Source organism: Talpa occidentalis, unplaced genomic scaffold (assembly GCF_014898055.3).
Source record: "Talpa occidentalis isolate TD23 unplaced genomic scaffold, MPIMG_talOcc4v2.1 talOcc4.10, whole genome shotgun sequence".
In the NCBI taxonomy this organism is placed as follows: domain Eukaryota; kingdom Metazoa; phylum Chordata; class Mammalia; order Eulipotyphla; family Talpidae; genus Talpa; species Talpa occidentalis.
The window spans coordinates 55,093,392-55,117,407 of NW_023600993.1; the positions used below are offsets into that span (position 1 = coordinate 55,093,392).

The window sequence follows — 24,016 nt, forward strand, 5'->3', positions numbered from 1 at the left end:
CTTTTTGGGGGGTGGGGGGCAGGAGGGGAGGGATTGGGGTCAGATTGGGGGGGTTGCAATTGTATGGGGAATATAAAAATAAAATTTATTATTTAAAAAAAAATAGAAGAAGACACAAAGAAATGGAAAAACATCCCCTGCTCATGGATTGGAAGAATAAACATTATTAAAATGGCCATCCTACCAAAAGCAATATACAGATTCAATGCTATTCCAATAAAAATTACAATGTCATTCTTCAAAGAAACCGAACAATTATTGATGAAATTCATATGGAATCACCAAAAACCCTAATAGCCAAAGCTCTCCTGAAAAAAAAAGAAGGGAATGGAGGCATCACATTCCCAGACTTCAAACTATACTACAAAGCCATAATCATCAAAACTGCATGGTATTGGAACAAGAACAGACACACAGACCAATGGAATCGAATAGAAAATCCAGAAATACTGGACCTACTAAACATAGAGTTTCCATATGATCCAGCAATTCCACTACTAGGTATTTACCCAAAGGACACAGAAACATCAATTCCAAAGAGCACCTGCACCCCGATGTTTATAGCAGCACTGTTTACAAAAGCTAAGCTTTGGAAACAACCCAAATGCCCAAAAATAGATGACTGGATCAAGAAGATGTGGTACATATACACCAGGGAATATTATCAGCATTCAAAAAAGATAAACACATGCAATTTGCAGCAACATGGATGGCAATGGAAGGGATCATGCTCAGCGAAATAAGCCAGAAAGAAAAAGAAAAATACCGGATGGTCTCACTCATAGCAGGAATCTAGAAAACTTAAATAAGGGTCCAGGAAAAAGAATAACTATAAGAAAGTGAAAATCAAAATCAACAAACAACTATGAACCAGAGACACTCTATGGGGGGTGGGGGGCAGGAAAGGGAGGGATTGGGGTCAAAATAAGGGGGTCGCAATTGTATGGGGAATATAAAAATAAAAAAAATAAAAATAAAAATAAATTCAAGCTTTCTTAATGACTAATGATGCTGAATCTTCTACTGCACTTTTTGCTAACTCATTTTTAAGAAACATTTTGAGATAATTTCAACCTGTAAGTTGTTGCAATTATTCAAATACAGAGAATACCCCTCACTTCCTTTTCTAGATCACCTAACACCGGCATTCTACCACTGCTTACTACCTGAGTCTGCATGCTCTCACTCTGTACAAGCAAGCACATGTGTATCATACAGTAAGTGCCTGCATTCTCACTCCGTGTGCAAGCACACATGTAACAGAATGTGTCTGCACCCTCACTCTGTATGTGCAAATGCCTGTATAATGTTCAGTCAATCACAAATGCTTTTCTGAAACCTCTTACCACTTTTATACCTACTATTCCAGTGAGCACCTTCTTCTAAAGCCAATCCAATACTTAAGTGTAACAAACTTAGCTCATCTTCCTTCCTGCACAAGATCCAGTCCAAGGTCCCAGCTACATTAGTGGTCCTGTTCCCTTTAATCTGGAACATCCCACAGTCACTGTCTTTTGTAATTCTTTTTCCAAAGACTGGCCTCATTTTAGGTTCACCCAGTATTTCCTCCTGATTAAACTTGGGAGCATGCCAGTGGGACACTTCATAGGTGATGCTGTGCCTCACCACCCTTCCCCAGGCATACATAGGAACCCATGCAATCTAGGGTGAGACATGCACATGGGATGCCTTCCACCTGACTTCATATAGGGTAGTGGTCTCGCACCTTTTACCCTGCAGTCTGTAAGGACATTCTGAGACCTCCACGTACTGCTCTTGCTCATAATCCTCAGGTGCAGTGTCCACCAAGGGTTTCTGTCTAATCCCATCTTCCCATGAAGGCTACAGTAATGCTGATGGCCAGCTCCAGCAGGCACCGTGCACTGCCAGAAATGGCCTTCTCTTTTGTGATGGGGCCACCTGTCTCTCTGTAGTCACAGTGGCTCCTGGAAGCCAAACATATCAATGGCTCTCATGCATTCAGGTCCCCGATTACAATGGTGTGCAGTGTTGCAGACTTGTTCAGTTGGGGGTCACTAAGACCTGGGGGCACACCCCTGCATTCCTTGACCCTCCCTCATTTTTTGGCATAAGTCACTAAATGTTCCACTTAATGGCCAGGTTCCAGGCCTACAATTGGTTTCTCAGAGAATCTCCCAGACTGCTGGTTGAATAATTTTCCCAAAATGTCCTCACACAAACTTCAAATTCAACATGAATAAACTTACCTCAGCACCCCCAATCTGTGCTATGACTCACCAACATTTACATGTCTTTCCTTCCTTAGTCACAGAACCTTGTTTCTATTCAGGGAGGCAATGTGCCTGGTAAAGACAATGGCTCCTTACAGCTGCTCATGGAATTGAGTGTGGGGCCAAAGAGGCATGCTGAGGGTTGAAGAAGGAACTTCTAGGGAGGACATGGAACCACTGGAACAGACAACAGACCTCCTAGGACCCACCAGAGGCAGTACTAGGCAGTCTCCTGGTTAATGACATTGTCGAATCTTTTTTTTAACCTGAAAAACTGAAGTGCTCATGGGTGAGACATGCCCTGCTGTGAACACGGCTAGGAAGCCCCACTGGCCTCTCTTCCTCAGAAGGCAGAAGAAGCCACAAACTCCAAGCATGAGATGACCAAGTGGCGCTGAGAAATGCTCTGTCTACTGGGAGCACCATGCTCTGGCTCTGCTCAGCATACCCCTTCTAGTCACTAGATGACTTCTGTAGCAAGGACCCTGTCCATGCCTGGAGATTCAGGATAAAAGGTGAAGGATTCATATTTCAGTCCAAGGACTAATACCCAGGGCATAGGTTTTTGGCAAAATGCTAGCACAATTAGCCTGTAGCTTCCACTCTGAATTTAGGAAGAAGGATGGTAATGCATAATGATGTTCTCACAGGGATGGTTCACCAGTGAGAATATGCAGACTGTGAACCACTTCAGGGGGAAGCGCACATCCTCACTAGAAAACCAAAAGAAAGAGATAAACCAGCAAAGTCAAGCTGAGATGAACAAATCCAGTGTTGGTGGGTACATGGGGATCTAGGGATACCACAGAAAGACAGCATCCTTCCAAGAGAGTCCACAGCAAATACTCAGAACTTCAGTCAGCCTGCAACTCCACTTTTGAGAACTATTAACTTAAGGAAATAATCTAAATAATTTAAATAAAATTTTCACAAAAATACAGGTTCAAAAACCTGTCACACACTGGAGTGAGCTCAGACTGGTCAGGTGAACTCAGCAACTACCATGCTGATTTTAACGACTTGTGTGTGTATCATGTCAACAAATGGATCAGCTATGCCACATACAAGCACAGGCTCATATAAACCACATGCTGTGAGAGGCCAGCGGCCTCACCTGAAGGACAATGAGCAGACACTGGGACCTCTGGGACAGAGGGAGGCACAGGAGAAGGGACTGGGGCTGTTGCCACGGCTGACTTCACGAATTCGTAACCAAGACAGGAGCTTGCCTGACAGTCAAGAGCCTCATTTAACATTCTCAGTGTGGGAAGGAGGGAGGCGAGACTGTCACACGGTTTTAGCTGCCACCCCTGCCTGCTCTGAAAGCCTGCCCGGTCATGTCAGATGTGGATCCACAGTTCAGGAAGAGGGAAGATGGCTACGAAGCGAGTGGCATCTTTGCACAGGTCTGTTGGGTGGTCAGGAGGTCAGAGGTTCAGATAAAGGACTCTGGAGAGGCTGACAGGCCCTGAGTCACTCTTCCTATGGCACTCATGGTGAGCCTGCCACATGAGGCCTGTGCAAGAGACCCTAGGACAGCCACAACAAACCATGGCATATTGGGCACTACAGACAACAAATGTGTCTTCTCAGTGTGGAGGCCAGAAATCAGTGTTATGGGGTGATGCTCCCTCTGAAGGTTGTAGGGCATGGCTTATGAACACGCCACCCCCATCTTTGCCTGTATTCTGAAGTGAAGATGTGCCTGTTTCTTCTAATTTCTCCCTCATTTTTTCTAACAAAGACACTTGTTACCAGGTTCCAGGTCTACCTGGATAATCCAGGATGATCTCTTCATCTCAAAATCCTTCACTTAATCACATCTGCAAAGATTGCAAGATGGGCCCTTGATTTGGTTCCTTAACCACCCAGGAATCTGGCACATAACAGTAAGTCTGAGAGTCAGCTCCCAGTCTCAACTGAGAACAATAAGGAGAGCCTGGGAGGCTAAAGTCAAGTGGCCAGTGAATGTGAGCTGAGGTAGAAAGCCAGGCTGGTGGTCACGCTCTCACCACCAGAGACTTGAGGGAAGCAGAGCCTGTCCCTCACAGCAAATATAAACACTATCTTTGTATATCAAAGCAATATGCTCGCTGAACTACACTATCACCTCAGATACATGAGCAGAAGAAAAGTTTGCTCCGAAATGTCACCAATAACTAAGTCAAGAACGTACCAAATTTGAGTTTCATAAATAGCAATGTTTCTGTAACACATATATTCACTAAACAGAGGCTGGGTCAGGAAAGAAAAGCTCTGCTTTGTTGTGCAGGGTTTGTGCTGACAGGAAATCTCCAGAAAAGGACTGGGATGCTTTTAATTCGTCTTCCTTTTACAAGTGGTGAAAAGCTGTGTTAGAAATGAAATGCCATCTACTCATGATCAAAATGACTCTAGAGAATGTTTTAAGAACTTGTGCAGCACCTGCACTCTGAGAGGGCTCTGTGCAGGCCTGATGGGGTAAGCAGGGAGGATATCTGGAAGCCACACTTAGGGCAACCAAAAGCAGGTGCACCTCTGGTTGCTGTCAGTTCTGCCTACTTATCCTCAAGCAGCAAGCTGTTGGCAAAAGCAAACCAGAAAACTAAAGGCAGTGAGGGCACACCAGAGGAGGTTAGTTAGCCACAGAACCCACACAGGCCTGCTCAATAAGACCAGCAAGAGAAAACCATGCATCTGTTTCCAGATATCCACTCAATGGGGCCGCTTCTCACATGCCAGCCACACTCTCCTCTCTCCTCACTCCCCTCTTCAGGGAGCCTTTCAGCTGGAAGGAAGAAGGGAAGTGAATGAGGTGAGTGGACTCGGAGTCAGGCTGTATCCTGGGCAGGCTACTTATCCTCCTGTGGCCTCAGTGTCTGCACAAAGAGCTTACAAAGAGTTAAAAAGCATTCCAAGGTGCTTCACAGATCCCAGCCCTGTGTGTTCAGTAAATGGCAGCCATATTATAAGGTATTAATGCTCTGGCCACATCCACATTCAGACCAAGTGCACAAAATATAAAAAAGATAACATGAAAACCAACTCAAAATGGATTAAAGAACTAGCCATAAGACCTGAAACCATAAAATATATAGAAGAAAATACAGGCAAAACACTATATGACATCCACTTCGGTAACATCTTCAAAGACACATCACCCAAAGCAATGATAGTGAAGGAAAAGATAAACAGCTGGGTCTACATCAAATTAAAGAGCTTCTGCACAGCAGAAGAGACATTAACCAAAACAGAGACACCCTACTGATTGGGAGAAAATTTTTGCACACAACACTAATAAGGGACTGATCACAAAGATCTGCAAAGAGCTGATGAGACTCAATAAAAACAAAGTAAATAACCCAGGCAAAAAATGGGCATAAGAACTAAAAAGAAACTTCTCCAAAGAGGAAATGCAAATGGCCAACAGGCATATGAAAAAATGCTCAACATCACTTGTAATCAGGGAAATGCAAATCAAAACCACAATGAGACACCATCTTATACCAGTGAGAATGGCACAAATTTAAAAAACTAGCAACAACAAATGTTGGCGAGGATGTGGAGAAAAAGGAACTCTCCTACACTGTTGGTGGGAATGCAAACTGGTGCAACCACTATGGAAAGCTGTGTGGAGGTTCCTCAATCTGCTAAAAATGGAGCTTCCATATGATCCAGCAATTTCACTCCTTGGTATCTACCCAAAGGATGCAAAACCATTAATTCAAAAGGACACCTGCACCCCTATGTTTATTGCAGCACTATTAACAATAGGTAAGCTACGGAAACAACTAAAATACCCAAAAAATAGATGACTAGATCATGAAGATGTGGTATATATACACAATGGAGTATTACTCAGCAATCAGGAAAGATAAACTCATGCCATTTGCAGCAACATAGGTGGAACTGATCATGCTCAGTGAAATAAGCCAGAAAGAAAAAGAAAAATATCAGATGGTTTCACTTACAGGAGGAATGCAGAGGATCCAAATAAGGGATGGGAGGGAAGGGAGTAATTATATAAAGTAAAAATCAAAATCAACAGGCAACTATAAACCAGAGACATTCTGCAGGAAGAAGAAAGCACCCCAGCAGGAAGAAGAAAGAAGTTGATCCAAACCTGTCGAGCCCCCCTATGCCATAGGAAGCCTCCACTAGACACTGTTTTCTGATGAGGCCAAGGCTCTGACAGGCGGGAGCTGGCACACAGAATGATTTTTCTAACTAGGGCATGTACACCATTCACAGAGGTTCAACCCCTCAACTGTGCCTAGTCCACTGAGAACCACTTCATTGTCCATATGCCTGTCTGAACTTATTAACCGGCATCCTCTACACTGATATCCCTAAAATTAATCCTGGTAAATTAAACCTAATATTTAACTTATTAGTTTCTGCCTTGACTGTAACAGACCACCAGAGGCTCCTAAGAGACTAAGAGGACATAGCCTGCTTGGACACATCATACTCTCAGGATGACCCTCCATTCCAAGATCTCATCTGTGGTCACCACATGTGGCCAGACGAGTGTCCCTAGCTTTATGTCTTGTCTTTGTTCTCTAAAAAGTCAGCTCTGCTAGCCTTAGTTTGTGTTCTTTCCTCTGGGACACTTTCCTACTTGCTGCACTGGGAGTTACTGGACCAAGGAGTCTGTTCCTTTATGCCATATGCCAGCAGGATCCACAGCACTCAAGAGTCCCAAAGTTCTGGCTGACACCAGTCCCGCAAATAAACCAGGTGGTGGGATTCATGGGGCCAAGACTATAGCTGCACCTGTGACAGTCAGTTAATGCCCACAAAGGCACCCTTGTGGGAATGGTGCACAAACTGCCTGGGAAGCTGCCCATCTTCTGGAACCCACAACTTCATTACTGAGTACAAAGTGGGTGTACTGGTCACCACAGTATCAAGGTGGGTTTAGAACTTCCCTGGGGGCTCAGACACAGAGACCCATACTTACCAAGACACACTTTCCAGGCTCCAGGCTCCAAAGAGAACTCTCAGTGTTGATCTTGTGGGTGAACTTCCCTTCCATGAGGACACGCTCCCCACTTTCCTCCAGTACTGCCACTCGGATGGAACTGCTGCTGAGAGCCACTGAGACCTGGAAGATAGGAGTCATTTCATGTTGTAAAGGTGGCAACAAGAGTGTTCCAAAACAGGAGCGGTCTATGGTTGCCAAGGGGCCTGACCACACATGGCAGGACAACAAGATGCAAAACTGTTAGTGGGGTCATTCTCAACCAAGAAAATTGTATCAACCAATTTAAACTTGAGCAGCCTTCATTCAGCACTACTATCTCCTTCAAGTAAAGTTCTGACATAGGGATTGGTAACACAGGGTGCTATGTGGAAACTGCTGGCTTTGTATCAATATCCCTTTTCCAGCCAAAGAAGATTGATTCCCACAACAGAGCAAAGGCAGGGCCAGTGTAGTAAAGGAGTGTGGCCCCCTCAGTCCCATCCTGCTGTCCACAGTGACTGCACACATACACTGTTAGCCTTGGGTGCTTCCTGCCATGTTTTGCCACACTGTCCCTATGGCCACAGTTCAGTCTTACCCAGGAGAGCCAAGCCAGTTCCCTTAGTTTTATGTCTTGCCTTTGTTCTCTGAGAAGTCAGCTTTACTAGCCTTAGCTTGTGTGCTTTCCTCTGGGACACTTTCCTCCTTGCTGCACTGGGAGCTACTGGACCAAGGAGTTTGTTCCTTCATGCCATATGCCCTAGCCAGCAGGATCCGTAGCACATGTGCCCCAAGAGGTTCATCAGATCAGTAATTGGAAAAGGAAAGAAAACAAGTTTTGCTTATATTTTGTTTCACTTCTTTTTAAATTCTAAAATCTATGCATTCTAGAATACACAAATCTTTTTATAATAGTATTTACATACTACATTGTTAATGTAATAGACTTTGGAGGTGAGAATTTAGGCCTTTCTATCTGGTGTGTGGGGTCAAAACAGTTTGGAGATGGCCCTCCCATGTTGCTTGGTAAAGTCAATGCTCATTAAATGTTTATTAAATGCCTGAAAAGAAAACATTCACAGTAACACATTTTTCAAACTGAAGTTGTTTGCCCATGGAATCTGATTCTGTAACCTAACTGTATTTTAAATATCCATAAATAAAAGATGGGTAGAGGAGAGATGGTGTTCCCAAGTTACCATCACTAGGTGGCTTCACAGAGGAACTCCTGAGCTGTGACATGAGGGGAGGAAAGACTGAGGCAGAGCTACCACACAGGAAAAGTGGTCATACACACATACATGTGCCCTACTGTCAAAGATTCTGTGACCAGGGACTTAACAACAGGTTTCATATGTGGACCCTGAGGGGCTACCTATGAGCTATAGCTCCACTTGCACCCAATTTCTAGGAGGGCTATTTACTTGGCTAGTTCTACAAAGGTAAAGCATAACCCAATTTCAACCCCAGCTGTCCAAGGCAACAAAATACCAGCAAACATGCCAATGTCCAGTGCAAACAGACCCAGACACTTACTGGCCCAATCAAGTTTCCCTGCCTGGAAGTTTGTGTGCGGTGGACACCTGAGAGAGTCCCTCAGGCTCATTTTAACAAATAATATTCTCCCAGTCTGTCTTACATAACATGATAATTCCAAATCTGGGCAAGTACCTCACACTGCAGTGTCTTGCACAACAGGGGGAGGAGCCAAACCAAGAGGGAAGTCAGACAGGAGGTGTTTCCAGGAGCTAGTGCAAGATGTCACTTTGGGATAGGCCATTTCCTGATCTACTGTGACTCACAGAGCTGACAGGAACAAAGCAGAAGGACAACAAAAGAAGAAGTAGAAAGCTGGGAATCGGTAAGCTTTCAACAACTCTGTGGAAATGGAAGAAAAGGCACATGGGGACAGACAGTACAGAGCAGGAACGAATGACAGGTCAGGATCTGGGAACCCACAGCCATGAATCAGTCCATGAAACAGCTGGGCTGGTAGAAGCCCCATCAGGAGGGACTAGGAACCTACTATCTGGCATAAAGCAATGGGGGTGGGGGGGCGCGGGGCAAGGAGGGAGCAGCAGTCTGAGGCAGTGAGGACACCCACCCTACACACTGGATGACCAGCTGACCCTTCAGATCTCAGCAGTGGTGAGAGAAGCAGACTTCAGACACATTAATAGAGAAAACCATCAACAGCATCACATACTCAAAAGAATGGAGGAAATATATTTTTTAGAAACAAACAAAAAACCCAACAACAAAACTGACAGGGAACTAAGTATTGCATCCAAGGAGAAAAACCAGCAGCATGAAGACAGGTTAGAAGACAAAGATTACAGAGGAGAACGGGATTTTCTAAAACATTCCAGACTTATCTTCAGATAAACGAAAGGATGCCATATAGAACCAAAGTAAAATATTGGGGCGGGAGGGGAATACACTTAGAATTAAAATACATCAGCCAAAATAAAACTCTCAATAGAGAGGTTAGGAGAGGGGCCTCCCTGGTGGCGCAAGGGATTAAGACACAGCACTATGAAGCTGTCCGCAGGCACTGCCTCATGAGTTTGATCTCCGGCCAGGGAGGTAATCACATGGTGTGGCGGACCTCTCCTGACTCCCCTGCTGCTCCCCTCAGCAGTGTATTTCAGTCATTCTGCCTATTCTGTTCCCCACTCTGTCTCTGGTGAATCCTCTCACCCCCCACACCTCTACCCCAGTTCTTGTATGCATAAATAAATAAATCTTAAAAAAAAAAAAAAGGAGATAAAGTCTAAGAAAATAGAAACAAAAACCAGTCCATACAATCAATATGACATTCCAGAAACTATGACAGCAGCAAGATTGCTTTCTAACTGAAAGCTGTGAGGACTGGAGCAGAATAAATTAAAGATGACTTTAAAAAAAACTCATGACATTTACTAATACTGTGTATTTAAAATAAGGTCTTAAAAGTTCCAAAGAAAGAAAAAGTTTATTCACAAATATCCTAAATGGAATAATTTCTAGACCATAACACTGTTTGTAAAGATGAGAGAACAATGCCTTCAATCTTCTCAGGGAAATTTTTTTATTTTTAATTTCTTTTTTAGGGTTATCTATAATGTTTTATTTTGAGAGGGACAGATTAGATGAAAATATGTTAAAATTTGTTTAATCTAGGAAATATAATGGGTGAATATTATTTTATTAAAAACTAAATAAAATATCAAATACCTCTGCATGTGTTTTAATAAACATAATGACTAATTTTAGTTTTTTAAGTTTTTTTTAATAAAGTATCATTGGGCCTCCCCTGGTGGCGCAGGCGGTTGAGCGCCATGCTATGAAGCTGTCCGCAGCCTCTGCAATGCTGGCTCAATGCCAGTCGGCTGGCCGGCGAGGGTCCCACATGGCACAGCAGACCTCTCCTGTCGTGCCCACGTCTCCCCTCAGCAGTGTATTTCTTCAGTCTGCCTGTTCTGTTCCCCGCTCTGTCTTTAGTGAATCCTTTCACCCTCCCGCACATCTGGCCTATACCCCAGTTCTTGTATAAATAAATAAATAAATTTAAAAAAAAAAAAAAAAAGAAGTATCATTGCTTTACATCCTTGTTAACATTTTGACAGTACAGGATTTCAGGAAAGCATTTTTTTTTTTTTTTTTTTTTTTTTTTTTTTTCAGAATTCTGTACATCTCCAAACTATAATAGGAGTGGGAGATTAAAATAGCTAAATTTTAAGACATTCAAGAACTCTGTATCACATAATTTGTGAAGCAAATTATTTGAGGATATACTACAACAAAATGAAAATGAAAACTAAAACTTCAAAGGAAGATCTTGATTGAAAGAAGTTAAAAGATATAAACTTCTTCTACTGATAAGTCAGTCCTGGAACTGTAATGTATGGCATGAAGACTATAGCTAACAGTACTGTATTGTATATATGAAAGCTGCTGAGAGAGTAGATCTTAAAAGTTCTCATCTCAAGAAAAAAAATTTACGTACATGAGATAATAGATGCTAGCCAGGGCCTCCCCTGGTGGCGCAGCAGTTGAGCACTGGGTTGCGAGGCTGCCCGCAGCCTCTGCAGCACCAGTTCAATCCCCGGCCACCGGCAAGGGTCCCACAAAAAAAAAAAAATAGATGCTAACCAAATATGTTGTGGTAATCATTTCATATTTATATATACATATTACAAATAATTATGTTGTACACCTTAAACTAATACAATATTTCGTAGGTCAATTATGTCTCAATAAAACTGGAAAAAAGGGGATCCAATTGTGATCCTCCCTAAAATGAATCTAATCTAGAAGTATAGTGAAAGGAAGTTCCAAGAAGAAAGTTGTATAGCAAAACTGGAAAATATCAGTCCAGAATAGAGGCAGAGGTTAGAGGGCTTGAGGACGGAAGCAATTTCTAGACAACACTTAATATAGTATTGTTGAGAGCTTGGATAATTTTGGTTATGATAAAAGTGTGCTGTTTTTGACAAAATAAAAAGGTAGCAAGAAACTCCAGGGAAACAAAAAAACTATACATGAAAGTTCTGATACAAAGAGACACTAGTGAAAATAATGGCTTAAATACCTCCAAAAAAGCTTTCTTCCCAAAAAAGTAACAAGATCATTGGCAAAACTGTCAAAATCAACTTTTTCTGAACTCTGGAAATGAACCAAAGGTTTACAGGAAACCAGGGATCATTTATGCAATAAAAAAAAGACTATATCAGTAAGTATAGCACACTTCATGACATTTTAACCTGCCCAAGACATAGTCTCACTTTGCAGCTTCTTGTTAGCTCACATTTCCATTGTACCCTGGTATCCGTTATAGAGAACATTAGGAGTTGTAGTTCTTTCAAAGCTCAATTCCCAAAGAAGTGTCATTATTTGACCTAAGTGATGGTTCCCTCCCTGGAAGACACCACTTGAAAGGGTGTTTTTGACAAGGCTGTTTTCACCACTAAGGAATGTCTGTTGAAAACAATTACAGGCAAGAATTTTAACTTCAGCTGACTGAAATGGTGGATAACAGCTGAGGGGAACAAAAGGAAATGCTGAGGAACATAATATAAGACCTTGAGGCTTTCAATCACTCAGAAATTTTCCTGGGAATCTAGAAGGACCCAGGAATGTGCAGAGCTGTGCACCTATGCAGAAAAAAACTAAGAAGGCCCTCAGCTCTCACCACTAACTGACTTTGAGACTGCATGAGCAGGACATTGAGACTGCATGATACAGAATTTTCAGCTGGTAGACAGTGTTGAAAGCATGCTCCAACATGTACATGGAGCACCTCAGCAAAGACAGAGACTTAAGGTAGGTGCTTAAGAAAATCTCTGTCCAATCAATACCTGACCAATAAGCTATTACCAAGTAGCAACTTCACCAGTCATACATAATAAAGAATACAGGCTTTAAAGGGTAGTTCAGAAAAGTCATCACACATATAAGAACAGCTATATCAAGTACCAAAAACAGCAAACCATGGGGGAAAGGGAGAATCTGATTTCCAGAGTTGCCACATTGTCATTTAAAATAACCAATTTTCAAAAACATGGCGTCTGTGCTTGCTGTTTGTAGTGGTCTAGGGAGGACGCACTTTTTAAAGACTACTGTTCCTCTCACATATCCGGGGACTCACACGGTGTTTTGGAAAAGTTATCAAAGTATCAACAGATAACAAGTAATGAGGACATGCCAATTCCAATGGAAAACCCTTATAAGGAGCCTTTTAAAAAATGTATCTTGTGTGGAAATGTGTAGATTATAAGAATGTACAGCTTTTGTCCCAGGTTATTTCTCCATTTACTGGATGCATTTATGGAAGGCACATAACAGGTCTTTGTGGGAAGAAACAAAAAGAAATCACAAAGGCAATAAAGAGAGTTCAAATAATGGGAATTATGCCAGTTACATACAAGGATCCTACATATCTCAAGGACCCTAAAGTTTGTAATATCAAATATAGGGAGTGAATTATGTTATCAATAAAATTTAACATGAAAGGTTGTGTGAGGCTAATAATAATTTAGAGTCTAAGATTTAATAAGCTTTGCGTAGAAAGTATACTAAATCTTCTCAAAGTAAGTTTTTTTTTTAATTTAAATTTTATTTTTATATTCCCCATACAATTACAACCCCCTTATTTGACCCCAAGCCCACCTTTCCCAACCCCCCACCCCTCATAGAGTGTCTCTGGTTCATAGTTGTTTGTTGATTTTGATTTTCACTTTCTTATAGTTATTCTTTTTCCTGGTCCCTTATTTAAGTTTTCTAGATTCCTGCTATGAGTGAGACCATCTGGTATTTTTCTTTTTCTTTCTGGCTTATTTTGCTGAGCATGATCCCTTCCATTGCCATCCATGTTGCTGCAAATTGCATGTGTTTATCTTTTTTGAATGCTGAGTAATATTCCATGGTGTATATGTACCACCTCTTCTTGATCCAGTCATCAAACTCAAACTAAGTTTTTAATTTAATTTGAAAACTTAGGAAAAAATGTATCAGGAGTGAAGCTTCCTCTTCATACCAATGAATGTTAAGAAAACGTAATTTAAAATGTTCTTACTTTTGGGGCCTCTCTGGTGGCGCAGCAGATTGAGCACAGTGCTGTGAAGCGTCCACAGCCTCTGCAGCACAGGTTCGATTCCCGGCTGGCCAGGGAGATACCCACACGGCGAGGCGGACCTCTCCTGTCTCATCCGCTGCTCCCCTCAGCAGTGTATTTTGGTCAGTCTGCCTGTTCTGCTCCCCACTCTGTCTCTGGTGAATCCTCTCACCCTCCCGCGCCTCTGGCCTGTACCCCAGTTCTTGTATAAAAATAAATCTTAAAAAAAAAATTAAAAATGTTATTACTTTTTACATGTATGAATAAAAAAAATGGTGCCATAAAAATAAAATAAAATAAAATAAAATAAAATAACCAATTTTCAGCAAAAATTATAAGACTCACAAAGAAATAAGAAAGGATGGCCCATAGATAAGGGTTTTGGAAAAGCAATCATAAAATCAGTCCATGAGGGAGTTTAGATATAAACTTAATAGAAAGTCTGTAATGTTATATTATGTATAAATTTTTTTATTTTAAATATGCTCAAAGAGTTAAAGAAAGCCATGTATAAAGAGCTACAGGAAGTTTGAGAATAATGTCTCATAAATACAAAATATCAATAAAGAGATGGGTAGTTTTTGAAAAAGAATCAAATACGAAAGTTAGGAATTCAAAAGTAATTGAGAAAAAAATGAAGTGAAAAATCCACTAGAAGGTCTCAAAAGCAAATTTCAGCAGTTAGAAGAATTCACAAATGTAAAGATAGGTCAAATGACATTACTCAGCCTGAGACACAGAAAGAAAACAGAATTTAAAAAATGAACAGAGGAGGGCCTCCCTGGTGGCGCAAGGGGTTAAGCACAGCACTGTGAAGCTATCCATAGCCTCTGCAGCACAAGTTCAATTCCCCAGCCAACCAGGGAGCTGCCCACAGGGTGCAGCAAACTTCTCCTATCCTGCCGGCTGCTCCCCTCAGCAGTGTATTTCAGTCAGTCTGCCTGTTCTGTTCCCCACTCTGTCTCTGGTGAATCCTCTCATCCCCCACACCTCTGGCCTGTACCCCAGTTCTTGTATCCATGAATGAATAAATCTTTTTTTTTAAGTTTTTTTTTTTTCAGCAATTTTTTTTTTTTAATAGAGGCATGTTTTATTTATTTATTTATTTGTTTGTTGTTTGTTTGTTTATACATGCACTGGGTACAGTCAGAAGCGCGGGAGGGTGAGAATTCACCAGAGCCAGAACAGGGAGCAGAGCAGGCAGGAGGACCGAAGTACACTGCTGAGGGGAGCAGGGGGCGGCAGGAGAGGTCTACGCGCCATGTGGGACCCTCCTCCGGTGGCCGGAGCAGCCGGGGATGGAACTGGCGCCACAGAGGCCACGGGCAGCTTCGCAACCCAGCGCTCAACCACTGCGCCACCAGGGAGGCCCATGAATAAACCTTTTTAAAAAATAAAAATAAAAAATGAACAGAGCCTCAAAATCTGAGTGACATCATTAAGCATATGCATAATGGCAGTCACAGGAAAGAAAAGACAGAAAGAATATTTGAAATAATAATGGCTAAAACTTTCTAAACTTAACCCCCCCAAAAAAATTTAACATCCAAGAAACTCAGTAAATTCCAAATTGAATAAATTAAGAGATCTAGACCTAAATGCATCAAAAGCAAACTGTTAAAATAGCAAGAACATTGAAAGCAGAAAGGAAAAAAGCAACTTGTCATATACAAGGGATCCTCAGTAACAGTTGGTTTCTTTAGAAAACCACTGGGTAAAGAAAACATGAAAACTATAAGGCAGTGGAATGAAGAATTCAACAGATAAAAGAGAAACAACGGTCAACTATGAATGTCATATCCGGCAACACCATCCTTCAAAAATGGAGAAATTAAGATATTCCCCAATAACCAAAACCTAAGGGAATTCATCCCTCATAGGCCTATCTTTTCTGGCAAAAATCCTACAAGAAAAACTAAAAGTAGTCCTTCAAGCTGAAATAAAAGGATACGATATAAAACCTGAATCCATATAATGAAAAAAAAAAGTGCTAGTAAAGGTAAAAATAAAAGCATACATGTAACTTATTTATAACTCTTTTCCTCTCCTATTCTTAAAAGACAACTGCATAATTCACAAATCATAGCACAAAAGCACAAAGACAGGAATTTTATGGGAGTCAATATTTTGTACACATGGAAATTAAGGTGGTATTAATCTGAAGTAGAGTGTGTGCAGATCTTGCAAATGGGGTTACATCCTTAGAAACCTATCATATATCTAAAACACCTAAGTTGAAAATGTATTTGACATACCTAAACCAACCTTGCATCACAGTTTAGCTTAATGCACGTTATATATGCTCAGAATACTTACAGTAGCCCAAAACTGGGCAAAATCACCTAACACAAAGTTTATTTTATAATAAACTACTGACTATCTCAATTTATTGTACTAAAAGTGAAAAACAGAATGGCTGTATGGGTTATCACCATTAAGAAGAACGGCTGAAAGCACAATGGGCTTTCTATAATTTTCAAACCATCATAGAGTCAAAAATTTTAAGTCATACTATTGTAAATTGGGGACCATCTGTACAATGTACATTGTAATCCCCAGAATAAACATTAAGAAAAGAACTTCAAAAAATAAAGTTTAAAAACATATGAGGGAATTAAAATACTAAGCTAGGAAGAACACAAAACAAAGTAGTAATAGAAGAACAGAAAAACAAAAATGGGACAAAAAATTTTCAAAAAAGATACAATAATCAGAACAGTGTGGAACTGGCATAAGGTTATACAGATGAATCAAAAAGAATCCTCTCACTCTCCGCTACCTCCCTTGCCACACTTCTGGCCTACACCCCAGTTCTTCTACGAAATAAATAAATAAATTCAAAAAAAAAAAAAAAAAAATCAGGCTAAGAACTACAAATCATTTCTCTGACAAGGACTAGTATCTACAATTAAAACCAATCTTACAACTCAACAATAAAAAAATCCAATTTAAAAAGCAGGCTAAGGGGCCTCCCTGGTGGCCTAGGGGTTAAGTTTCAGTGCTATCAATGCTATGGCCTGAATTTGAACCCTGGCAAGGAAGCTGACCCACATATGGCACAGCAGACCTCTCCTGTCTCACCCGCTGCTCCCCTCAGCAGTGTATTTCAGTCAATCCACCAGTTCTGCTCCCTACTCTGTCTCTGGTGCATCCTCTCACCCCCTCCCCCACCCGCCCACACTCTGGCCTATACCCCCGTTCTTCTACAAAATAAATAAATAGTAAAAAAGGGCCTCTCCAGTGGCACAGCGGTTGAGCGCTGGGCTGCGAAGCTGTCCACAGCTTCTGCAGTGCCGGTTCAATCCCTGGCCCCCGGAAAGGGTCCCACATGGTGCGCAGACCTCTCCTGCCGCGCCGGCTGCTCCCCTCAGCAGTGCACTTAGTCAGTCTGCCTGTTCTGCTCCCCGCTCTGGCTCTGGTGAATTCTCTCACCCTCCCACACTTCTGACTGTACCCAGCGCATGTATAAATAAATAAATAAATAGATAGATAAATAAATAAAGACAAAGGACCGATTTCTCCAATAAACAAGAACTACTAGAAATCAGTAAGAAGGAACAACCTGACAGAAAATGGGCAAAAGATATAACCAGTTCAAAAAAAGACATGTAAAAAATGTTCGAATGACTCATATGAAAACATATATTCACACTAGCCCTAATGTTATTTTTCACCTAACTTAAAAAAGCCAAGAATTTTTAAAGTGTCTGATAGTATAGTAATATACTACCATCAGTAAGTTTGTAAAAACCACAGTATTGTACATCATTGATGGGAACTGTAAATTAATACAGCCCCTATGAAAGGCAATTTAGCAGTACCTATAGAAATTAGAAATACCTTTCAATACCATATACAATTCAACCTAGCAATTGCACTTCTTGGAATTTATTCTATAAAGAATGTGTATAAGTGAAATTTCTTAAAGGGCATTCATTGCTTTACTGTCTATGATAACAAAAGATTGGAAACACCACCAAACAATTGGAAACAACACCAATTACCAAGGGACTAGTTTAGTAATTAAGTCTGTCACCTCAAGGGGGCCAAAGCAAAGACTGGGGCTTGGTCGACTTTGGTGCACTTGCATTCTCAGGGTTCTGACAGCCTGAGCCAGAACACATGGAAAACCCTATGTCTACCAAGACTTTAAAAAGGGTACCCACTGGGTGGCATAAACCCTGAAGTAGCAAGCAGAAGAGAGCAGACTGCCCTGTCCGACTGATGCTGGAAATGGGAATGAGAACACATTATCCACGTTAAAGGTGGGAATGTGATAATAAACATTATATATACAAAATATTCTTTTGCACTTTCTATATGCCAAAGAAAAAATTGCCAAAATATCCCAGAAACTTGCTACTTGATGATTTAGGCTGAGGAAATTGGTACACAATAGAAAAAGGACAGAGGCAGGAAAGACTTTATTATACATTTTTATATTTCTGAACAAGCAAATGTGCTATGCATTCAAAAATTTAAAAATAAAGTAGATAAATGCAGTCTATTAGCCTTTTCTGTTATGGAAGTTTCCTATAATAAAGAGTCTTCCTACATTGTTTCTAAACTCGTTCTATGAAGGGAACACCATGTTAAGGAGCTTTTAGCACAGATTTCATCAGCTGCATCAAGTTCTGGGGCAAAACATCATTGCACAAGACAATTCCAAGGGCTACTGTGCTGTTCCCAAAGGTTGTCAAGGTGGGGACAGAGGCAGCATGCAGCATGGTCAGGAGCACAACAGGCAGCAGGACCTCATCAGTCAGCAAAGACCACCCACAATCTCTGAGAGGGAAGAGAATAATGAGGAGGAAATAATTCACCTGTCATTCAATGTCATCCAGTCATGACTTCGTTTGCAACACTATCATGACATTTTCCACTCAAAAGGCAATCAATTAAACAGGGTAGGGTTGGAGGCCAGGGTCCAGGTCTCTCACCTAAGGTCTGGGGTCTCAATGGCTTACATCTCATCTGAAAAATGAAAGGTTAGACTAAAAATCTGAGTTCATATCCTAGCATTAAATAAAATTCTGTGATTAAATGAAATGCCGACTTTCAACGTGCCCACAGGCACTAACAATGACACATCTATACAGTGGAGGAAGCAAAGGACATTGTAAAGAAAAGACCTAACCAAGTTTCACTAAGGCCAAGACCAAAAGTTCATTTTGAGAAACTTTTCTTCAGCTTTACCAGCAAAATAATTTTTTTTAAAGTTGTATGTGAACTAAGAACACTTAACCATAAAGCATCATGTACTTCTCTTATTGTCCCCACTACAATGAAAAAGGGATCCTCAAGGAGAAAGGAGACTGACTGAAGAGCAGACCGAGCCAGGACCCTCCTCCCATTAGCATTCAGCGCCTCCCAATCCATCTCCAACCAGCACATACAGAGCTGCCCTCAAACCTAGAACCACTGTGACCTAGTTAGCTGAAGTGCTACAATCACAGCCACCATCATGATGACATCCGACAGGTGTCACAGACAGAAACCAAAAATAAACACTGCTGACGGGTGGCTATGACAGGTACCTCTGGGAGCAGCTGGGAAGGAGCCAGTCCAGAAAGAAAGTGGTAACTCTGAGAAAATACTCTTAGACCAGCAAAAGTAAGATGCAAAATAAACTTATTTCAAATTGTAAAGTGAGCCATGATTAAAACTCTTGGATCACTAAGAAACTGAAAGAACAGGAATTTTTAAGAGGTTACAGTATAATAAGAATGACATGGGTAAAAAATATTGTTGAAGGAGAAAAAGAAATTCTACCATGTAGGAGATGATGGAAGACCAATGCAAATTAAGTCAGCGGGTGTCACAAAATGCCAATGACTTATGTAGAAGTCTGTGTCTCTTAATCCTGGTGTGGCAAACACTCAGCTCCTCCACACATGTCCAGGCAATGGGAGCACTATTTCTGGATGTATTATTATTTATTTTTTAATAATCAGGCTGATTTTTCTTTTGGAGTAGTTTGCCCACCATCTTCTAGGTTGTAGTAGGTGTGGTGTTGATATTTAGCTTTTAGTAGGATTGCCGTGTGTATAGGTAAATAAATTATTAAAAAATGTTTGTTACCATGTTTCATTATTTGGCTAAAATTGTTGCAACTTCCTGGTGTAGCATATGTCTTTCAACTTCTCCATGAACTTCTAGAGCTTTCTCCGGAGGGAATGGTATTTGGCCCAACCAAAAACTATTTTCTTTCTCTATGACTTACGAGACCCAGGTTGCCTGATGGCTGTCATCCTACTTCTTACAGCCACCAGGGAAATCTTCCCATTGAAAAAGGTGTCTCAGGTGTATCTGCTGGAAATTGGGATTGTCAATCTCAAGATTCTGCTCTGCCACAAGGAGTGTGCTTTCAGCTTCCTGCCCTTTATCTATTGTCACTGAGGACAGACCATCCCATCTGCTTCAGGTCCAGATCTGAGCCTGTATGTGATAGTCCCCTGGACCCAGGAAGTGCTGCTCTGGAGCGAAGGTCCAGGCAATGAAAGTCAACAGATTCACAGCCATCCAGGAGTGGTGTGGCCATGAAGAGCATCAACAAAGTTTGTTTGCACACCAAGCACCGTGCACTGTGTCAGGCTTTCTTATATAATAGGGTCTACCTGGTGGTGCAGCAGGTTGAGCACAGCGCTGTGAAGCTGGCGCAGGTTCGGTTCCTGGCCCGACAGGGAGATTCCCACATGGCGCGGCAGATCTCTCCTGTCGCACCCACTGCTCCCCTCAGCAGTGCTCTCAGTGTGTCTGCCTGTTCTGTTCCCCACTCGGAATCCTCTCACCCTCCCATGCCTCTGGTCTGTACCCCAGCTATGTCCATCTCACCAATGGCCTGTACCCCGGCTATGCCCATCTCACCAATGGACAGATCAACGAGACAAAAAATAAATAAAGACACTAGAGCCCTAAATAAAGACATAGAACTCATGGACTTAACAGACATCTATAGGACACTGCACCCAAAAAAATCTGAGTATACATTTTTCTTAAGTGCACATGGATCATTCTCCAGAATCAATCACAAACTGGGCCATCAACAGATACATGAAGATCAAAATCATTCCAACTATCTTCTCTGATCATAAAGGTATCAAACTAGAAATAAATCATGAAAAGAAAACAAGGAACCCTCCCACTTCATGGAGATTGAAATCCACACTACTGGAAGACCACTTGGGGAATGAGGATATCAAAGAAGAAATTAAAAAATACTTTGAGTTGAACAACAAGGAGGACACCACTTTGCAGAATGTTTGGGATACAGCAAAAGCAGTAATAAAGGGCCTCCCTGGTGGCACAGATGGTTGAGCGCTGCACTGTGAAGCTGTCTGCAGCCTCTGAGTGTGGGTTCAATCCCAGCCGGCTGGGGAGAAACCCACATGGTGCAGCGGACCTCTCCTGTCTCACCTGCTGCTCCCCTCAGCAGTATATTTCAGTTAGTCTGCCTGTTCTGTTCCCCACTCTGTCTTTGGTGAATCCTCTCACCCACCACACCCCTGGCCTATACCCTAGTTCTTGTATAAATAAATAAATCTTTAAAAAAAAAAAAGGCAGTAATAAGAGGAAAATATATAGCAATACAGGCTCACATCAAGAAACAAGAAAGAACTCAAAGAAACAACCTATTTCACATCTCAAAGAACTAGAAAAAGAACAACAACAACAAAAACCCTAAAGCCAGTAGAAGAAAGGAAATAATAAAAATCAAAGCAGAAATAAACTAAATAGAAATTAAAAAAACAATCCAAAAGATCAATGAAACCAAAAGTTGGTTCTTTGAAAAAATAAAATAGACAAACCTCTAACCAGGTTCACAAAGAAAAAAAACAGGAGAAAACACACATAAATAGGATTATAAACGAAAGAAGAGAAATCACAACAGACTCAGTAGAAATTAAAAGAATAATCAGGGATTACTATGAACACTTATATGCTAACAAATTCAACAACCTAGAAGAGATGGACAAATTCCTAGAATGATATAATAATCCAAAGCTGGACAAAGAGAGAGAACACCTACACAGACCAATTATAAGCAGTGAAATTGAGGCAGTAATCAAAGCACTCCCCTAAAACAAAAGTCCAGGCAGGTCCAGATGGCTTCACAAATGAATTCCACCAAACGCCTTCAGTAGTGAATTACTGCCTATCCTACACAAACTCTTTCAAAAAATTGAAAAAGAAGGAATACTACCAAATATGTTCTACGAAGCCAACATCACATTAATACCAAAACCAAGCAAAGACAGCACAAAAAAGAAAATTAGAGGCCAATCTCCCTAATGAACACTGATGCAAAAATCCTCAACAAAATCCTGGCCAACAGAATCCAACAATGCATCAAAGTGAAAATACACCATAATCAAGTAGGATTCATCCCAGGGGCACAAGGATGGTTCAACATATGAAAATCAATGAGTGCAATCCAACTCATCAACAAAAAGAAAAATAAAAACCATATGATCATAGCAATAGATGCTGAGAAAGCATTTGACAAAAGTCCAACATCCATTTATTATGAAGGCCCTTGAAATTCTCGGGATAGAAGCAACATACCTTAACATGATAAAAGCCATATACGACAAACTCACTGCCAACATTATTCTCAATGGTGAAAAGCTGAAGGCCTTTCCTTTAAGATCAGGAACAAGACAAGGTTGTCCTCTCTCACCACTGCTCTTCAATATAATACTGGAAGTCCTAGCCAGGGCAATAAGACAAGAGAAAGACATAAAAGGAATCCAGATAGGGAAAGAAGAAGTAAAACTATCACTATTTGCAGACTATATGATAATATACATAGAGAACCCTAAAAACTCCACAGAAAAACTACTCAAAATAATCAACCAGTTCAGTAAAGTAGCAGGATACAAAATCAACATACAAAAATCAGTAGTCTTCCTATACACAATCAATCTGAAGAAATCAAGAAAACCATCCCTTTTAAAATTGAAAGCAAAAAAATCAAATACTTGATTTTTTCAAATAAACCTAACAAAAGAGGTGAAAGACCTATACAAAGAAAATTATAAAACACTGTTAAAAGAAACAGAAGAAGACACAAAGAAATGGAAAGACATCCCCTGCTCATGGATCAGAAGAATTAACATTATTAAAATGCCCATCCCACCAAAAGCAATATAGAGATTCAACACTATTCCAATAAAAATCTCAATGACATCCTTCAAAGAAATAGAACAAATACTAATGAAATTCATATGGAACCACAAAAAACCATGAATAGCCAAAGTCCTACTGATGAAAACAAAGGAGAAAGAAGGTATCATACTTCCAAACTTCAAGCTATACTACAAAGCCATAATAATTAAAACAGTTTGGTATTGGAACAAAAACAGACTCAAAGACCAATGCAACTGAATAGAGAGCCCAGAAATAAAACCACACTTATATGGACACCTGATCTTTGACAAAGGAGCAAAGAATATGAAGTTGGACACGGACAGTTTGTTCAATAAATGGTGCTGGGAAAACTGGACCACCACAGGCAAAAAAATGAAACTAGACCACTACCTTTCACTGTGCACAAAATCAACTCACAATGGATAAAAGAACTGGACACAAGACCTGAAACCAAAAAATATATAGAAGAAAATATAGGTAAAACATTACAAGACATACATTGCAAAAACATCTTTAAAGACTCATCACCCAAAGCAAAGAAAGTCAAGGAAAAGATAAACACCTGGGATTACATCAAACTGAAAAGCTTCTGGGCGTCCCTGGTGGCGCAGCGGTTGAGCGCTGGGTTGCAAAGCTGCCCGCAGCCTCTGCAGCGCTGGTTCAATCCCCGGCTGCTCCCCGGCTACCAGAGGAGGGTCCCACATGGCGCGCAGACCTCTCCTGCCGCCCGCTGCTCCCCTCAGCAGTGTACTTCGGTCCTTCTGCCTGCCCTGCTCCCCGCTCTGGTTCTGGTGAATTCTCTCACCCTCCCGCACTTCTGACTGTACCCAGTGCTTGTATAAATAAATAAATAAATAAATAAATAAATAAATAAATAAATCTTAAAAAAGAAAAAAAAAAGAAAAGCTTCTGCACAGCAGAAGCTATATTAACCAAAACAGAGAGATATCCCACTGATTGGAAAAAAATCTTTGCACCCCTGTCAACTGATAAGGGACTGATCACAAAGAATACAAGGAACTCATACAACTCAATGAAAACAAAATAAACAATCCAGTCAAGAAATGGGCAGAA

At 41.0% G+C, this 24,016-nt stretch overlaps 1 protein-coding gene and 1 pseudogene across 2 annotated transcripts in view; one reads left to right on the top strand and one right to left on the bottom strand.

Moving 5' to 3' along the window:
• NUDCD3 (NudC domain containing 3) overlaps positions 1-24,016 on the bottom strand; it is a 94,783-nt gene that overhangs the window by 17,256 nt on the left and 53,511 nt on the right. For both annotated transcript variants that reach the window (XM_054695577.1, XM_037493007.2), the window contains exon 4: positions 7,195-7,338. In XM_054695577.1, coding sequence (XP_054551552.1) covers positions 7,195-7,338 — 144 coding nt within the window. The remainder of the gene's footprint in view (positions 1-7,194; positions 7,339-24,016) is intronic.
• LOC119231279 (28S ribosomal protein S18c, mitochondrial-like) lies at positions 12,740-13,166 on the top strand (annotated as a pseudogene).